The sequence below is a fragment of the Papio anubis genome, chromosome 8 (assembly GCF_008728515.1).
Source record: "Papio anubis isolate 15944 chromosome 8, Panubis1.0, whole genome shotgun sequence".
Taxonomy (NCBI): Eukaryota; Metazoa; Chordata; class Mammalia; order Primates; family Cercopithecidae; genus Papio; species Papio anubis.
Window position 1 is genome coordinate 14,462,690 of NC_044983.1, and position 16,867 is coordinate 14,479,556.

A 16,867-nucleotide genomic window follows, 5' to 3' on the forward strand; every position below is an offset into this window, starting at 1 on the left:
TGTGCAAAATGTGCCCAGGACTTTTAAGAGCAAGAGCTATGTAATGACCTTCAGCTCTACTCCTTTAGAAGATTGTGGATATGATTTCATCTAAGGACACATACCTTAAGTGAGTCTATTTCTACATAAGCATATCTGAGGAAGCATCATTTGTTATTCTGTGTCAGAATCCTTAGGCTATATTTGACATGACAACTGATTAAAAAACAATTTCTTGTTTTGATTAAGGTATAATGAATTATCACTCACTTAAGAACAATGTGTCTTTGATGCAAACAACTTCATAATATCAATTTTCTTCCCTGGAAAAATCCATAGCCAAGTATTTACTTTTCTTCCTTCGTCATTTAGTTCAAACCTCTACAAATGTCACTATCTGCAGAGATATGTCCCCATCTAAAATAGTAATCCATCATTCATTATCAGTTTCCTTACTTAACTTTATCTTCTGTTTTATAGCACTTCTCAAGACCTGAAAGTATAGCATTTATTTATTTGTTTACTTGTTATAGTCTCCCTCCTCAACTAGTGTGCATGAAGGAGAAATGTAAAAGGTGTTTATAAATTAGCAGATGTTTCATAAACGTTTCCAGAAGAAATAAATGGATTATCATCAAAAGAACATAGTAGTTGCATTAAGTCAACTAAGTAGTTGCACTGGGTTTCTTCTGTCAGCTTTTCTGGAGGCATAGTTTTGAAAGACCAACTTTTTATAAGGCTCTTTTAAGATTTAATTGATATTTAGAGCAATGTACTTTGCAGATAATATTTACTGGTGTGGTAGACTGCATAAGGGTCCTCCAAAAATGTCTACATTGTAATCCTCAGAATCTATGAATATGTTATTTTACATGGCAAAAGAGGCTTTGCAGTATGATTATGTTAAGGATCTTGAGATGTGGAAATTATTCTGTATTATCTGGGCAGGCCCCAGGTAGTTTCAAGGGTCCTTACGAGAGAAAGGTAGGAGGTTCTGCCAACAAAGCAAGTTAAACTCCGTAAAATATTTAAAGAGGCTTATTCTGAGCCAAATATGATTGACTAAGTCCCATGACACAGCCTCAGGAGGTCCTGAGAACATGTGTCCAACATAGTTGCATTACAGTTTGGTTTTATACATTTTAGGGACACATAACATATCAATCGATACATGCAAGGTAGACACTGGTTTGGTCCAGAAAGGTGGGGCAACTCGAAGGTGGTGACAGGGGATCGTGGGGGAGGGTGGGTTCCAGTCAGAGGTGGATTCAAAGATTTTCTGACTGGCAATTGGTTGAGAGAGTTAAGTTATCATCTAAAGACCTGGAAACAATAGAAAGGAAAGTCTGTGTTAAGATAAAGAGTTGTGGAGACCAAGGTGCTTATTATGCAAATGAAATCTCCAAGTATTAGACTTCAGAGAGAAGACATGGGAAATATTTCTAATCAGACCTAAACAGGTGCCATACACCTGATCTCTCCTGGATCAGGAAAAGTCCTATAAAGGATCTACATGTAGAGAATCTACATTCTCTACCGAATGTCGATTTTTCCCAGAAAAGACAGCTTAGCAGGACCATTTCAAAATATATAAAAGAAATATATTTGGGGGTAAAATACTTTGATTTCTTTCAGGGCCTGCTATCTGTCATGTGATGCTATACTAGAGTCAGGTTGGAATTTGGTATCTTATCACTAGAGTCTGTTTAGTCAGTCTTAAGATCTCTGTTTTACTGTTAATAACGATCAGTTGTCCCTGAACTCCAAAGAGAGGAGAGTATAGACATGTCTGACCTCTCCTTCCCATCACGGCCAGAACTAGCTTTTCAGGTTTTCTGTGGAATGCCCTTGGCCAAGAGGAGAGGTTCATTCAGTTGACTGGGGGACTTAGAATCCTATTTTTGGCTTACAGTTCAAAGACAGTAAATGTAATCTGACAATAGAAGCAAAGAGAGAGGAGAGAGGAGAGAGAGATTAGAAGTTGATATGCTGCTATGTTTAAATGTGGAGTAAGAGGCCATCTACTGAAAAATGTGGATGGGAAGGTGGCAAAGGGAAGGAAGTTGAGTCTCCCCTAGAGCCTCCAGAAGAATCAGTTCTGCTTACACCTTGACTTTAGCCCAGTGACTGATTTTAGACCTCTGACTTTCAGAAATGTAAAATAATAAATGTGTGTTATTGTCATCCACTAAGTTTATGGTAATTTGTTGGAACAATTATAGGAAAACTGATACAATTGACAAATTCTGTTGATTGCATACAACATTCCCAAGAATTTCTGGACAGATGTATTTTTCTTCTTAAAGTCCTGGATACTCGGGGAGCTGAAAACAAACTGTGTGAGGAAACAACCCTCATGAAATCTACATAGAGCAAGTTTGCTTTATGCAACTTCATATTTAGTGCTGGCTGGTTGTCGATGAGAAACAGGGTAAAACCCTAAAGATTCTTGTTATTTCTGTTTGTGGTAGGAAAGGAATCTAAAATTCTCAATCCTTGTTTAAATGTGATCTTAAGTCCAGTATTAGTTTGATAGGACAGCTGTAAAAAAGTCCCCTAAACTGGGTGATTTAGAACAGAAAAATTTATTGTCTCACAGTTCTGAAGGTTAGATGTCCACAATCAAGGCATCTGCAGGGCACATTCCCTGTGAAAGCTCCCAGTAAGGGTCTTTTTCAGGCCCATCTCCCAGTTTTTGGTAGCCCCAGGTATTCTTTGGTTTGTAAATGAATCACTCCAGTCACAAGGCTGTTCTTCACGGTTTTTTGTGAAGAATTTGTGTCTTCATAGTTTTTTCCCTCTGTCTGTCTCTGCATCCCAATTTCCTCTTTTATAAGGACCAATTACTCATTTTCAAAGAGCTATCGTATATCAGTGTAACTGGACATCTAAATAAAGAAACATTTAATGCATACGATAAGGCATATGCATTTATTCATGCACCGTAAAGGCATATATATTTATTTCTAACTCTCATTCGATTCCAGGACATGATGTAAACATTTAAAAATAGAATATACAAACATTAAATATAGAAACACTTTTAATCTCACATTTTTGTATCTCAATTTAGTTTTTGAAATTAGGAAAAGAAAAAAATGAGATGAATTTCATTTAACTTCATTCAATAAAAAATGTGTCATTCTTTCTTTTAAATGCACAGACTCAAATTATATTTTCAGAGATAATGAGCAAACCACAACTGCAAAGGTGATTATAATCAATTTGGATTGGTAACAAAATCAGGTGGTCAGAGAGAAGCTGAACTCATTTACAATAATGAATAAATTCAATGATGATCATTTCTGAATACCCGTATTCTGGTATCCGACATTTGGAAGAGAAATTACTATCATGTGCTTACTATAACGGGCTTTTATAGGCATCATTGCCTCTACATTAGAGACCATTAAAATGCTTATTTTAAACTAAGGAAACTGACATAGAGGAAAATTAGTTAACCTGTCCAATCCACATATGTTTTAAGAGCTGAAGAGAAGATATGAACCTATATGTGATGTTAGAATTTGTATTCTTAACCACTATAACATACTGGCTCCCATATATCCCATAGCTACATAGAGAATTATTAAACATCTGAATATCTTCTCTGTAAGTTTTGGGCGGAGTCAGACTTAATATGCTTTGCACACAGACTCACATAGGCCCCCAGACTCTCTAAGCCCTTTCTTACCCATCCTCCTTCTTTTCTTTCTCACTCACTGACACTGGAATATAATAATTGCAGTGGATTCCTGGGGGGATTCAAGTGGTCCTGAACTACGAAAAAACAAAAATATAAACCACCCATTTCCAATGGTAAATATTGAAAACTTAATTTACATTTCATACAAATCAATAATTTTAGCCTTATTACACTAATGTGTAGCATAAGCTTATCCAGCTAAATCACAGTAGAAAATCTATGGACAGAATATGTGCCAATGTGATCTTTGCAAACTCCGTCTTCTTGGAAGTACATGTCTTCTGTCTGAGTAGAGCTGAACTATCACTTCACTCTTTTTAATTAAATCGAATCAGTATCAGGTAATAATTTGGAGAATTTGGAGAAAACCTGTGAAAAACAAGGTTTGTTCTATGTTGTATTACAGCTGTAGTTCCTATAACTTGGCAGGTTAGTTTTTTTATACTAAAGATCACAATTTGTAGTGTTAAAATGTAAGTTAAATAATTAATCTCCTTATATATTATGATGGTATAACATTTTAAAGGACTAAATCATCAAATACTGAAATTCAAATTAAATACAAAATAAGTTGTGAAATCCAAAGGTCTTTGTTTATATAACTAAAATATGTATGTATATATGTATGTGTGTGTACATATATATGTATATATGTCAATATATATGTGACATATATATGTCAATATATATGTCAATATATATATGTCAAGACAAAAGTGCCTTTGTTGTATTTTTTTCTAATTAAAAATCTAGCAGTTGCCCTTTATTTATCTGTATTGAGATTCCTGGCTATGAAGCTACGTTAATACTAACCTAGATCAATATACCTCAGCAAGACCCTGTAAGCAACACGCCTAGAAAGGAATTGTGTTTTTACTATTGACTTCAGAATAAATCTCCTAAGTTCTTAACTGAAGCAAACACATATTTAACAAGAGCTGAGAATACAGTTGTGTTGTTTCTTAAAACAATGCAACCAAGTAGAAGTATGCTTACTATAAAATTTTCCAATTCTATTTTAATAAATATGTGCCAGACTTATAACAAACTAATCCAATGTGTCAAGATTATATGTATGAAGTATTTAAATAATGCAAATATTTTTCTAATTATAAAAGCATATCATGTTTCGACAGGGTTGGAAAATATTACAATTATAAATAAGATAGTCGTCTAGAAAAAGTTTTATCTAGTCACAGTATTTTGCATTATAAAATGGAAACAACTTTGCAAAAATTTAATAGCTTTGGCCTCAGTGAAAAATGCCTTAGAGCCCAAGGACAGAACAGGGCAACATCTATGTTCTGGGCTGTGCTGCTGGATTGGAGAGCCAGCGTCCAGTCTGGCTGTTCACCATGTAGCTGAGCCAGGTTCAGGGGTCTCCAGATTACCCCAGTCTGTAGAGTGTATGGACGAATACCAATTTGTGGAGTGCCTATTACCCCCTACCAGCATCTTCATGCCCCCAAAGCACGAACATTATCTCAGTTTTACTAGCTGGTAGCCTCGCAAAGACAGCCATCCAACTTGCCCTAATTAGCGCAGCGCTCTCAAATATACAGCATCCCTGTCTACAACCGGTCGGGAAGGCAGAGGAGCATATTTGGGCCCTGCAGAAGAATGTGGAAAATGTGGAAGATTTTCTGAGTCCACTGCTGGCAAAGACATGCATTACCCAGGTCAAAGAGTTGACAGGTACCCTGCAGGTCAAGTGCTACTTTGACCAGCAGCTCAAAGCCTGGCTCCCAAAGAAAGGCTACTGAGGCCCAGCAGAGCAGTTTGCATGACAGCATCCCCCACAAGCTGCACTCCAAGAAACCTCAGGAGGAATAAGGTGGGTTTTGGAGCCTTGAGACAGTCAATCCAGAGAATAGGGCTAAGAGATTTGGCAGGACAGAGTGAAGGCTAAAAGGATTCTTTGTTAGGCCTTGTTTTCACAAAGTGGGAACCGAGACCCTATGTACAGGTGTCAGCACTAGGTGAGGGCTACCGGACATTGGCAACCTGCCAGGAAGAGCCAAACTAGTGGGGGCTATTAGTTCTTGTCCCTCCCCATCACCTTGGCCCATCCCTGCTTTCCCTTCATTGGTGCTCCTTGGGTGCAGCTATTAAAATTCTAGGGGTTGTCACCTGGTGAAAGCAAAAGCCTAACTCTGATTAGGAGAGGGTAGCAGAGGGAAGATCCATTGGGTACATTCCTTCCTTGGTCCTCTGGCCTTCCAGAGCTCACTGAGGCAAATTTACCTGAGCCCTTGCCCTAGTTCAGACCTGGCTTGGCAGAGACTACTGAGAACCCAGATGCTTCAGGCATGGGTCTTGGGAGTCTTCTGTTCCAAGTGCAGTGCTGAGCATGAGACATGGAGTTCCTCTGTTAGCCAATGAATTATTTCTACCTGATGGAGGGGTAAGAGGCCCAGACTGGGTGCCTGTTCCATTCCATACCAGACTTGGGCCTGAGTTTCTGGCTCCAGGAAATTAAGTGATTTGCTTTGGCAGAGCTGGCCACAAGTGTTGCCTGAGAGCTCCAAGCAGTCCACTACAGGGCTATCCTCCTCAGCCTGCTGACCTGGAATCAAGGCTGGATGGGGGCTTTGCAGGCAGGAAGACGCTGGCCTTTAAACCGGGCCATCCCGTCCCATCCCACCCCCAGTCAGCTAGCCATCACACCCACCCCATACTTGGAATTATAGGGGCCAAAGGCCAGAGTTCTCACCCCCATCCCATCCCAGCATCAAACTGGCTAAGACCTGCTTCAGATACTGGCTCTCCTCCGTGGTCTCTGACCTAAGGTAGGGTACTGAATTTCTTTGGGACTCAGTTTCTTTATATGTAAAATGGGCACATCTTTGTAAGGACACTGCTGGCTTACATGTTAAACCCTCACTCCTGGCGAGTCCAGGCCCCTCTCAAGTCTAAAGCCTCTGCAAAGAAAAGGAGCTCAATACATTGATCTAATGACACAAGCCCCACCGATCATTAACGCAATGTTTTGGTTAGCTGTATATACGATTTAACCTATTAAAATTTTTGCAATATTTACAAATTAGCCTTCTGAGAAAAAAAAGCCTTACAAGGAAAGAGTAACCACAATAGTGACAAGTAAAGATGATTCAAATTGCATCAAATATTTCCATAACACTTATAAATACAAAATAAGACATATTATAGAAATAAGAATGAAAATATGAAATGATAAAATAATTTAAAATAAGAATAAGTATATGCATCAATGATTACTTGCACAGCTAGAAGCTTGCTCAAAACTCTAGTCAGTTAAGGAGCAAAATACACATTTCACAGAGTTTCAAATAAAAAGTTATTTCTGGAATGTATGGAAAAGTGACTATGTTCCCAAATAATTTAAAAGTTGAATGCAATCTGACTCTTGATTGTATAATTTCTTTTTTTTTTTTTTTTGATTTGTATTTCCCTTTTATTGCATAAATTACCAACAAAATCCTGACCTGGGAATCAAAAATTTAATAATATAACCTCAGTTTAACACCATTAAATAAGCTAAATCTCAGAGTAATACTGTAATGTTACCCAAATAAATAAAGTAGGCAAATGGCCAAGTATTACATTCCCTATTTCAAAAAAGAGGCATTAAGCATTCATGTCATAAGTTTATTGACAAACATATCTAGTATGCCATGAGTTAGAGTTTGATCCATTTCCAGAGGCTATATCTCTTAAAATGCTCTTCATATCTGTTAAATGGATGAACTGAAACATCCTTATGATTTAAGCAGTTGGTGTCTTACTATAAGGAAGGGTGCAGCAAATGCAGATCTAAAGTACAAACACATCTTAACTAGTAACGCCCACTTGTTTTCCACTGAAAATGGCAAATTCTTCCCAGGGTCCTCCTCATAGTGGCTCCTACGGACCACAGAGGTTGTGAACCTCCGGATGTTGTGGCCCAACATAGCGCTGCTGGAAGCTCTGCCAAAGGCGCAGAGACGGAGGACGGATGAAATGGCGGCACCTCACCAAGACCTTGTTAGAATCAGAGTTGTGTTTGGGCCAGGCGTCAGTAAACAAAAACGAGTGACTTTATCTCTAGTAACTATTCCCAATTCCTCCTTATAACTGACTGCCTTGAGCTTCTCTCCTCAGTTATTTCGTGTCCAATGACAAGTTCACCTGTTCGACTGGTGTGGCCATAGGGAAAATTACCGCCAGGGTCCACTCACACTGGCCAGTATTCATGACAAACTGTTAAATATTTTGAAAATCACTAACTCCAGTGTTTCTAGAGTCTTTAACTGATGCCCATTTACAAAAGCTGTTCATAGAAATATCAGCCTGATATCTAAATGAAAGATAAGGTTTGCTCTGTGACATCTCCTACAACGTTTGCATTTTAATATTGGCCATGCCTAGTTTAAGCCAAAGGGAGCCTCATTCTCCCTGCTTCATGTTTCCAAAAAGAGACCCCCCACACCTCGACTTCAGCTAGCCTCTGGTTTCTCTCCATGATTCCTGGTCACTCTTGTTGCAGAAGGAGGACTGGTTCCTCTAATTGGTGGATTTGGCATAAAAAAATTCAGATGTGCTCACCTCAGCCTCTCCTCTTCTGCTTTTTATGGGGCTAGTCTATTTAGCTCACTGGTATCATCCCACATATTTGGAAATTTGCCTGGATTATAGGATGGGCTTCAGAAGTGTTTAACAAACACTTACAAACATTTAACAAATGAATAATAATGAATCTGTTGAGTCAGTGACTGAATGGATACATTTCATATACTGTGTCAAATATCAGCATGTCCATTTGGTCAAAGATCTGAATCTGCATTCTTCACATGGTTTGTCAGTATTTGAGTAAATAATTTTAAGTGCATCTATGTGTCTTTGATCCAACTCTAATAGTCTCAGAATTCAGTCATGGATAAGGGGTATATTATTTGTTGTTTGTTCTGAAACCACTTAATAGAATTGAAAGGAAAATAAGGTGAGGAAGATTTCAAGTTAATATAAGAGAAAACTTTTTTAAATGGAAGCTTTTGAAAAACAGGATGTATATGAGCGTAACATTCACCTCAATAGGTGAATATTAGCAGAGAATAGATACTTGCTAGAGAACATGTCAAAGAGATAATCCCAGCACCAGAGAGAGAACTGGTCAGTGTCAAGTAATAAAAACGTGTACCACTCCAGATATTGCAAGAGAAGAGGAGCCGAAAGCAAGGAATAAACTACAAAATTTTTGGAGGGCAAAAAAACAAACAACAACAACAACAACAAAAGGAGGAAATGTTGGAAGAGTGAAAGGGAGAAGGGAATGTTACCTAGCTATCAGGGCTGTCTTTTCAATTCAAGACTGAAACACACCAGCCATCCTTCCAGGTGATCTGCTAAAGATGTTGCAGAAACACAGGAACATGGATTCTGTGGATGCTACTGAAACTCCTACTGATATGCTGGTGACCTTGTCACCTGAAGTTGCTCTCAGAGCCCACAGTCACCTGCCCATGTTATCACTGAAACCAGAGATGCAACATAAACAGAAAATAAAGAATTCTTCTGTCTTTCTCCTTAAAAACAAATCTCCTGCAAGGACTTCACATTGGCCAAATCTTACTGGAAACTTGCTAGCAAGGGAGCCTGGAAAAACTGCTTGGAATTCTTCCAGCTCCCTGCCATAGAAAAGCAAAGAAGGGTTTGAATGAAGCTGAGAGCCAGCAGGCAAGCAACCAAAATACCAGATAATGTATCCTTTCACATTTTTCAAGATCCAACAGAAATCTATTAGAGGAGGAACACCATTCACTATTAACCCCTCCAGAAATTACAGCATCAGACAATTAAAGACATTTAGAATAAATAAATAACAGCTACCCACAGTTGCAAAAATATTAGTACTGAATTACAACTGTCAAAGAATATATAATAGCTTATACTGTACATGGAGAGAACCAATTATAGAACAGAGAAATGCCAAACATACGTACTATATTTACACTCATTACGCAGAGTGAGGAAAAATTGGTGTGGGCAACTTTAGAAAGCCTTCAAGAGCAGATCAACGGTAACGTGCCCTGGTAGGGGAAGTAGGATTTGAATGAAAGGAGGTTATTTTACATTGATAGAAAACATAAGCAAGGGAAATGAGGCTAAATGGAAGTAACATGTATGTGAAGAATATGGTAGGAGGAGCAATAAGGTAAGAAAAATCAGTCTCACTCAAGGATTTGAACATTAAAATAGGGTCCAATATGGGGGATATAAAGTTATACTTAAGGTGTGGAAAACTACAGAGTATTGAGGAAATGATGAAAATAGATTCCTTTGGGGTTCATTCACTTTGTTAGATTTTATTTCACAGTCTTCTATCTGAGAAAGACTGATATTTCATTCTCGATTATAATCTATAAACAGTGATTAGCCTAAAATATATGGAAGTTTGTTCGGGGAGTCTTCTAAATCTGACTTGAGGTGTTATTTTGACTGGTATTTGCAGCAGCATTCCACTTTTTCTGACTTCCTTTTCCTTTCCATAATGATTTGTCCCCCAAATTCTATCATACTATATAAATATTTATATGACATTAATATCAGCAATAGGAACAAACCACTCTGAGAATGAATGTAGTCTAACAGTTAAAAGAATGAATTCTGGAGTCAAACTACATAAATTCAAAACCCAACTCCACAAGTACTACTTGTATGACCTTGGATTTACTTAAAATTTTCTTTGCTTCATCTTTAAAACAGGGTGATGGAAGAATTTACCATCTACCATTGTTGTCAGGATTAATGCATCGATAACGTTAAGCACTGGCCTTAGGGCCTGACACATACAACACCATGTAAGTGTTAGCTTTATTTTCTCTGTTATCCCTAGCATGTGGTTTCTAACTTGTGCATAAGTTCTCCATTTTGACAAAGGCATTATTATCCCCTGTGGCAACTCTTTTCATTTTGGACCACTGAAATCATGAAGTCTTCTCTATACGTTTATTCATATTGAATTTGTTATAATTTCCAGCCATTGTTTCTATTTCTACCTTTGACGCTACCTAGAATTCATGCACCACATTCTCTCTTGCATAGGGCAGGCTCTCCTAGATTGAGAGAGAAATAACTGCCCTCTTCCAAATTTTCCTATTTTGCTCATATTAAAAGCACAGTTCTTATAATTAATACTTCATATTGTATATTTCTTAGGCCTACATGAACTTGATTATTTGCCTTTGGATCTGTTTCCATTTGCCAATATTCTCAAACATCCTAGTAACATCTGCAATCTCATGTCCAAAGATATGCTCACTGGGGAACTCTCAAATTACCAGTGGGACAGACATAAGTAGACCGGAGGCCTTCTACTCCCCCATTGATCACCTGTGTATGAAACTGTCCCTGTCACCTGCAAACTGTTACTTCTTTAGACACAGTGCTCAAAATAATCTCCCTTACTTGGACTAATAAACTGAATGGAGATAATCCCAGAAGAGAGGGACAAAGATACACGATCAGGGCTCCCCCTTCACATCTGTGTTTAGCAAATTTAAGCTGCAAAACTGAAAAATTTATGCTGCTTTCAAATGATCAATATTCACAGAAGTGTGGCATAGTAACCATGGATTAAAAATTATATAATATGTGTTAATTCAGCATAACATCTTAACAGGGTCAAATATTTTTAATGATTTTTACAGATAAATGGTTCCTCTAAGAATGCTAACCTATTAATGAAACTGTGTTAAAAATAAAAATGAATTGAGTTTTTTCCTCAGCCGTTGTATTTTATATTAGCCATGTATTTTTCATGTATGTTTCATATGTGTATGTTTGTGTTTCTCATATATACAGCACATATATAGCAATGTGTTTCATGTATATGTTTTATATACATACACACATATAATACAAGGCAGTGAAGAACCATTATGTGTATGTGTGTGTGTGTGTGTATATATATATGCTGTATACCAACATTGTCCATTGCTAAAACTGTATGTGACTTCAAGTAAATATTATAAAAAATAGAATTATGAAAATTCCGAAAGAGAAAGCTTTTCTAATAGTTGTAGCATATGTCACCATATTTTATAAAATTATATATTAACTGGAGAAAATTCAGATAAAAATATTTTACTAACAGTAAAACCAATATCCATTTTGAAGAACTCATCATTTGCTCTGTATTATTCTAACGCAAAGGGCAGGTCAGTGCAATTAACTTTGGGTGAGAGTTGGTCTTCTCCACCTGTGGACCTTGGAGAGCTCATCCTTCTAGGCTTCAAGATAAGCTGTCAGGTGCACTGCAAACCAAGGTTCAGGTTTAGATTAAACCTGCAGAGTCCACATAACAATTTATTCCCTTGACAACTGTTTTCTGCTGATTAAATAATGGTATTTAATGGCCCATTTAAAAAACAATGTATTTGAGCACATTTTATTTGTACTACCCTAAGTTGCTGATCCTATAAAAAACTGTAAGCCAACTATAGTGTCCTGTCACATTTTTGGAGTTACACATTTCCCTAATTGAATTTGTTGATTTATTGCTAACAAAGATAACATTTTCTACTTCAGCCAACTTTCTGGGACGTGAAATTGCTTCGACATGGAAGCAAATTTTATAAATTTGAAAAACGTGCTTGAAATACATTTAGCCACCAAAATATTAACTTGACAGAAGTGAAACAACCAAGGGAAACGATCGTGTAATGCCTTCTTTAAACTCTAAAATAAAATTATTCAAAGTACAGCTGTTTGAGCAGAAAAGTAGATTGTGACAACTTCTGCCACTTAAATTTTCTGAGTATACAGTAAGTTTCATAATATTCTAGATTATAACTAATGATTATCAATTTATTAAGCTTTTATTAAATTTCATTATGTAATTAATATTTCATAACTAATTAATATTCAAACAGGAAACAAAATATTTCCAAAAGCCCATTACAAATACAAAGTCTCATAGCAGGCAACTGGAAATGCGGTACTTTTTCGATCTTTCTAAAATGGAAAAGGCATGTTCTCAATTTTTTTCTGAAATTTTATTCTATAATTCCTACCTTAGATTAGAAAACAAAAATGTTTGATTGAATTTCCTAAAAGGTTTCTATTAGGTGGTGGATATTAGGCATACATGATTACCTTATTTAATAAAATATCTGTTGTTTTGTTAGAAATTTTCTACTTATGATGTTTGATATAAACTCCCAGTTGGAAATATAAATCCATCTTTCTCAGAGCAAATAAAAGGACACTGTCATGTCTGGAAATCTCCAGGTGTGCCTTTGTATCTTAGAAAGCTTAATGTAATACCATCATCCCCAAATTTACAGTAAGCTTGGCAAAAAGAACAACAAATCCCAAGAAGCAATTAATCTTTTCTATCCTATTGAAGACTATAGCTGAAGTTTTAGAAGTCAATATTCAGTCAGCATACAGAAACAACACTTTGAAGTTACATAAAATAAAACGTGATGACTCTTTAAAAATAGTTTTGAAATTTGGCTGTACTCCACAAACATGAATTTATACTGTGCCTTCTAAGTACACTCTTGCGTTTCTTCCATATAGACAATGCAATGCAATGATATCATTTCATTATTTGGAATGTTGGAAATATGCAAATAGAGAGGACAGCAGAAGAAAGCACTGCAGAAAGAAGCTTGGTCAGGGCAGCACAGCAGGAAACAGATTCACCATCCTTGTCTCTGACCTGGGTTTGCCTATGAACCCATCCTATTCACCATATTCAGGTCTGATCCTACCAGCACCAAAGGAGTGAAATAAGTTACACAGAGAATGGAGAAGTGTATTATTATAAAGTGCCAGAAATTACTGCTGCAGGATTATTAGAGAGGATTAATCTAGTAGGTAGACTAATGTTTTCACTTCATAGGTTAAGTTGTAAAGGATGTTAAGATACTAAGTCAAGCATGCCAAGTTACTTCCCAAAATTGTAGCAGGGCTGGCAAAGGATACTTTGAGCTCCTATTTTCCAAATTCTAACTAACACCCATAGGGAATTATGCTTAGGTGAGAAAAAGATGAAATGGAAGGCATTTTGGAAGTGAGGGGACAAGAAAAAAGAGGAAGAGATTTGTTCAGCACACAGTTACCAACATCCATAATTTGGCTATTCAAGCCACATTGATCCTACCTGAATTTCAGAACCAATATATTTGGCTTAAGAAGAAAGCAGATAACCTGATGGATGCTTACAGTGTTGAATGAGGAGATTGATGCTTTTTTGTAAAGTCACATGCACACAGAGTACTGACGTTTCAGGAAAAAAAAAAAATCAACTGCTGAAATTCTAACACATTGGAGTTGGCATTAAAGACTGTCACATAGTCCAAATTATTAAGATTCTTAGCTCTCCTTTTTCAGAAAAACACAAATGATTGCCTAGCATAGGAATCTCTGCCAGAAAGCTGACAAAATGCTGCTTTTGCTTCATTTTTGGAATTTTCACATTTGGAATAGTAAAAGAGGAATTTGGCCACAAATTACTGACCTCTTTGTTTTGGCAACATAAATCAATGGTGAGAAGTAAAATAGGCAATCTGTGAAAACAACAAAGAAAACCAAGTTAAAACAAATATTGATTGTAAGTGGAGAAATGTAATGGAGAAACAAATCACTATTATAATTTATCATTCATAGAAAAATTACAAAAATATAAAAATTAAAATTTAAGCCCTGAAATGCAAGATAAACCCTAGTCAATGAATTTTGAAAACCACATAGAAAATACTCTTTCCAAACGTTCCCTTCCTCCTTTATTTACTGCTTCACTGCCAGGATTTCTTCCATTTACATTGTAGGGAAATTATTAAAGTTCAAAAGGTCCACTTGTTTTGGGAATATCCAGTTGTTAACCCTGAAAATCTGTGTCTGGCCGGGTGTATGTGGCAACTGTCAACGGAGGTAACCAAGATGCTTCTAATTTTCTAATTCTCTAATCTTCTAAGAATAAGAAAGCTATTTATCTCATGTTTTTAATGAAAGTCTATCTCCCAGCTATTTCTGACACATGGAAGATCCCAACTCTCTAATTAGGACTCATGTCTGTTATGAAAACTTCTCTCATTTACTCAGCCTTTTCTCCTCCTGACAACATTCCTTGTGCCAAAACACGTGTTTAGGTAATTTAATACATTCCTGACATTCGTTTTCACTTTATCTTGTTTACACAAATATCTATTAGCAAAAGGGGAACAGATATTAGTTATCAGGTTGAATCTCACACTTAGCTGTTCCATTTTAGTACCTTCTTCACAGGAGCCTACAACGTTACCACACATATAGTGTTCATCGTTACCACACATATAGTGTTCATCGTTACCACACATATAGTGTTCATCGTTATCACACATATAGTATTCATCTTCTGTACTCTTCATTCTTTATGCAAAGTTTATCACAAAGACTTAGTCCTAGGTGTGCCCAATCGGTTATTTGGGGGTAACAGAAGACATCTTCACTTGTAAAAAAAATTTTTTTTTTTTATAGAAAGAACACTTAAGAACTACCCTCTTAACAAATTTTTAAGTGTACAATACCATATTATGAAACATAGGCACAGACGGGCATGGTAGCTCACGCCTGTAACCCCAGCACTTTGGGAGGCTGAGGCAGGTGGATTATCTGTGGTTAGAAGTTCAAGACCAGCCTGGCCAACATGGTGAAACCCTGTCTCTACTGGAAAAAAAAAAAAAAAAAAAAACATACAAAAAATTAGCTGGGCATGGTGGGAGGTGCCTGGAATTCCAGCTACTCAGGAGGCTGAGGCAGGAGAATCACTTGAACCCAGTAGGCAGAGGATGTAGTGAGCCAAGATTGCGCCATTGCATGTCAGCCTTGGTAACGAGAGAACTCCGTCTCAAAATAAATAAATATAGACACTAGGATTATAGCAGCTCTCTAGAACTTACTCATCTTGCATAACCAAAACTTCACACTTGTTGATTCACAACTCTCATTGCTTCCTCTTCCAAATCCCTGGCAACCTCAATTCTGCAATTTGGTTCTATAGGTTTAACTATTTTAGATACCTCATGTATGCAGCATCATGAAGCATTTGTAATTCTGTCACTAGTTTATTTCGCTTAGCATAATGTCCTCCTCTTGGTTCATCAACGTTGTTGCAAATGACAGTTTCCTATTTTAAGGCTAAGTAATATTTCATTGTATGTACATGTTTAATACTTTGAGCTCCTATTTTGTTAAATTTTGTTCATTTGTTGATGAAGATTACAGTTGTTTTACATCTTAGCTACTGTGAATAGTGCTGCAATGAACATAGGAGTGCTAATATCTCTTTGAGACCCTGGTTTTCTTTTGGATAAATATTGAGAGTGGGATTGCTGGATCATACGGTGGTTCTATTTTATTTTTTGGAGGAACCGCCATACTGTTTTCCAAAGTGGCTGCGCCATTTTGCATCCTACCCACAGTGCGCAAGGTTTTCCAATTTCTCCACATCCTCACTAATGAGCTTGACTTTTTTTTTTTTTTTTTTTTTTATAAGTCATCCAGACAGGTATGAGATAATATCTCATTATAGTTTTGAATTACATTTCTATAATGATTAGTGATATTGAGTACTTTTTCATATGCCTGGCGGCCATTTGTATGTCTTATTTGGAGAGATGATTTAACTCATCTCATTTTAAAATCAGGTTATTAGGGTTTTTGCTATTGAGTTGTTTGATTTCCTTATATATTTTGGAAATTAACCCTTTATCACATATATGGTTTGTAAAGATGTTTTCCCATTTTGTGGATTGTTTCACTCTGTGGATTGTTTTCTTTATTGTACAGAAGCTTTTTAATTTGATGTAGTCCCACTCATCTTTTTTTTTTTCTTCCGTTGCCTATGCTTTTGGTGTCATAGCCATGAAGTCACTGACAAAACCAAAGTCCTAAAGCTTTTCCCTGATGCTTTCTTCCAGAGATTTTATAGTTTCTGATCTTACACTTAAGCCTTTAATTCATTTTGAGTTTATTTTCTTGTATGATATAAGGGTCCAACTGTGCTCATCTGCATGTGGATATCTAGTTTCTCAACATCTTTGCTGAAAGACTATCCTGTACCCATTGTGTATTCTTTGCAGCCCTGTCTAAGATTAGTTGACTGTTTATGGGTGTGAATTTATTTCTGGGCTCTCAATTTTGTTCCATTGGTCTATATATGTTTTTATGCCAGTACCA

General features: G+C 36.7%; 1 protein-coding gene across 1 annotated transcript; it reads right to left on the minus strand.

The window, feature by feature from the left end:
- Nucleotides 1-7,086: 7,086 nt before the first annotated feature.
- Nucleotides 7,087-12,537, minus strand: LOC108587428 (cytochrome c oxidase subunit 7C, mitochondrial-like). Its single transcript, XM_017962491.3, has one exon. It carries the CDS (start codon nucleotides 7,612-7,614, stop codon nucleotides 7,423-7,425), a length of 192 nt encoding a protein of 63 aa, XP_017817980.1. The 5' UTR covers nucleotides 7,615-12,537; the 3' UTR covers nucleotides 7,087-7,422.
- Between the last annotated feature and the right edge of the window lie 4,330 nt (nucleotides 12,538-16,867).